The sequence below is a fragment of the Phalaenopsis equestris genome, unplaced genomic scaffold, assembly GCF_001263595.1.
Source record: "Phalaenopsis equestris unplaced genomic scaffold, ASM126359v1 Scaffold197122, whole genome shotgun sequence".
NCBI classification, from domain to species: Eukaryota; Viridiplantae; Streptophyta; class Magnoliopsida; order Asparagales; family Orchidaceae; genus Phalaenopsis; species Phalaenopsis equestris.
Window position 1 is genome coordinate 1 of NW_018217071.1, and position 1,841 is coordinate 1,841.

Sequence of the window (1,841 nt, forward strand, 5' to 3'; positions counted from 1 at the left end):
AGTGAACCAAAAAGCAAAAGTAGTCTGGCGCTCCTAAATAACGAAAAAGTAACCAGTTATCAATAATAAAACAAAACACCAAATGCCATACAAAGCGTTACAGTACGACCGCCATAAGGGATGTCTAAAGTATTCCAATGGAGGAAAACATAAATAAGATAAGCAGTATTCTACAGGAAAATGAAAGTCGGATAGTAATTTCCCAGTAACGAACGCTTCACGTGACACAACGCCAGTAACGAACAAACGAAGGAACGAGTTCTAAATCCGCGTGCGTAGGTGTCATAAAATACCGAGATCGTCGCTCGCCACGCGAAATAGAAACCGGATAAAATCAACGCCTACTACGAGGTCCGCCGGATGGCCTTGGACCCGGAAATCGAGCGAATTGCAGCCTTAAAGAGGCCGAATCTCGGTCTCGCTCATCGAATCGATAACCTGCAAAATGGAACCGTGACTATCTACCGATCACCACATGTTAATTGCATCACAACATACAATTTCATAACCTTTATCATATACAATAGAACCCGGTTTGAACGCCATGCCAAACCTTTTTACAAATCTCTAAACTGACAGGAACTTAGTATTTTTTTTCGCCATAATCTATTTCCCAGCTTTGAATTGAGGACCTACCATATTATGGGATAATTACATACATGCATTTGAAACATTGTCATTTACTAACTTAGCACCCAGGTGATTATTTGAACTATCGAACCAATCATTCGCATATGCCACAATCAAATCATTGAGAATTTGGTAAGATAGAAAATAGGGGTTGGTATTTTATCATGAATTTTAAGATTTGGATGAGAACTTGAAAAACAGATTAAAGAAAGTGCTAGTTCAGTAAATTGCAGTTTATAGTGCCTTTTCATATAATTGCCCCATGATTTAAAAAACACAACAGACTCCACAGAAACTTTTATAAATAGAGATCCAATTGCAGTGCCATAAATTAGACCGGCCGGCCGAGAGAATTAATTAAAACAAAAAATAAGCAATATCAAAGCAAGTTATGAGCATGAGTAAAAAAATAAAAATAAAACAGGAAAAACACATAAATATTGTGAAACATTTCTATGTCATAACGCTTACCTGAAGATGCCAAGCTACTATTGGAATAATATTTGGAGAGAAAATGGAAAATTAGGAGAAGAAAACAATAGCAAGCAGGTAAACATTTATGATTTACAGCATATGGATATGACATCTGAAGTTCATTATTTTCACCTTGCAAGGCATCCATGGCATTTGCGGCTTGATTGGCAGTGACAAAATCGACAAAGCACAGCACTAGTGGATCTCCTCCAGACTGACAGCGAAGAAAAGAAAAAAACTATAAGTGATAAAACAAAGGGACATTTACATGCATCTACCACCCAATTGTTATATATTTACATATCCAACACGTAAATTATGTTTTCTGTTTATATTTGCACCATCCAAATATGTCATCACATCAAAAGTACCATTATTTTAATTTTTTAAAAACTTAATACACTTTTTCATGTATAGGTAAGGTAGAATGCATAAAAAACATAAGAATTGAGTGGTATTCAAGTAAATCTTCCTAAAATCAACTCAGTAAACAATCGTTCCACTAAGGGTAGAAATATTGACTCACATGTCTGGATCCCTTGTTCACAAGTCTCACTTCCTGAAAGCCTATAAAAGGACGAAAAATATCTGCAGCCAGAGGTCAAGGAGCCAAATATACATCTAGAAGTAAAAGTTAGTGTAACTGACAGCGAAATAAAATAAATAAAACTTTTGAAAATTTACATGCATGTACTTAATTCATATGTTTTTACATGACCAACATATAAACTTCAATT

General features: G+C 35.4%; 1 protein-coding gene across 1 annotated transcript; it reads right to left on the minus strand.

Moving 5' to 3' along the window:
- Nucleotides 1-38: 38 nt before the first annotated feature.
- On the minus strand, nucleotides 39-1,692 carry LOC110035284 (nuclear speckle RNA-binding protein A-like; the record flags this gene model as incomplete). The annotated part of the gene is made up of 3 exons (XM_020739515.1): nucleotides 39-438; nucleotides 1,237-1,318; nucleotides 1,631-1,692. Coding segments are annotated over 3 exons (248 nt in total), but the record flags the coding sequence as incomplete, so codon positions are not given.
- Nucleotides 1,693-1,841: the final 149 nt, after the last annotated feature.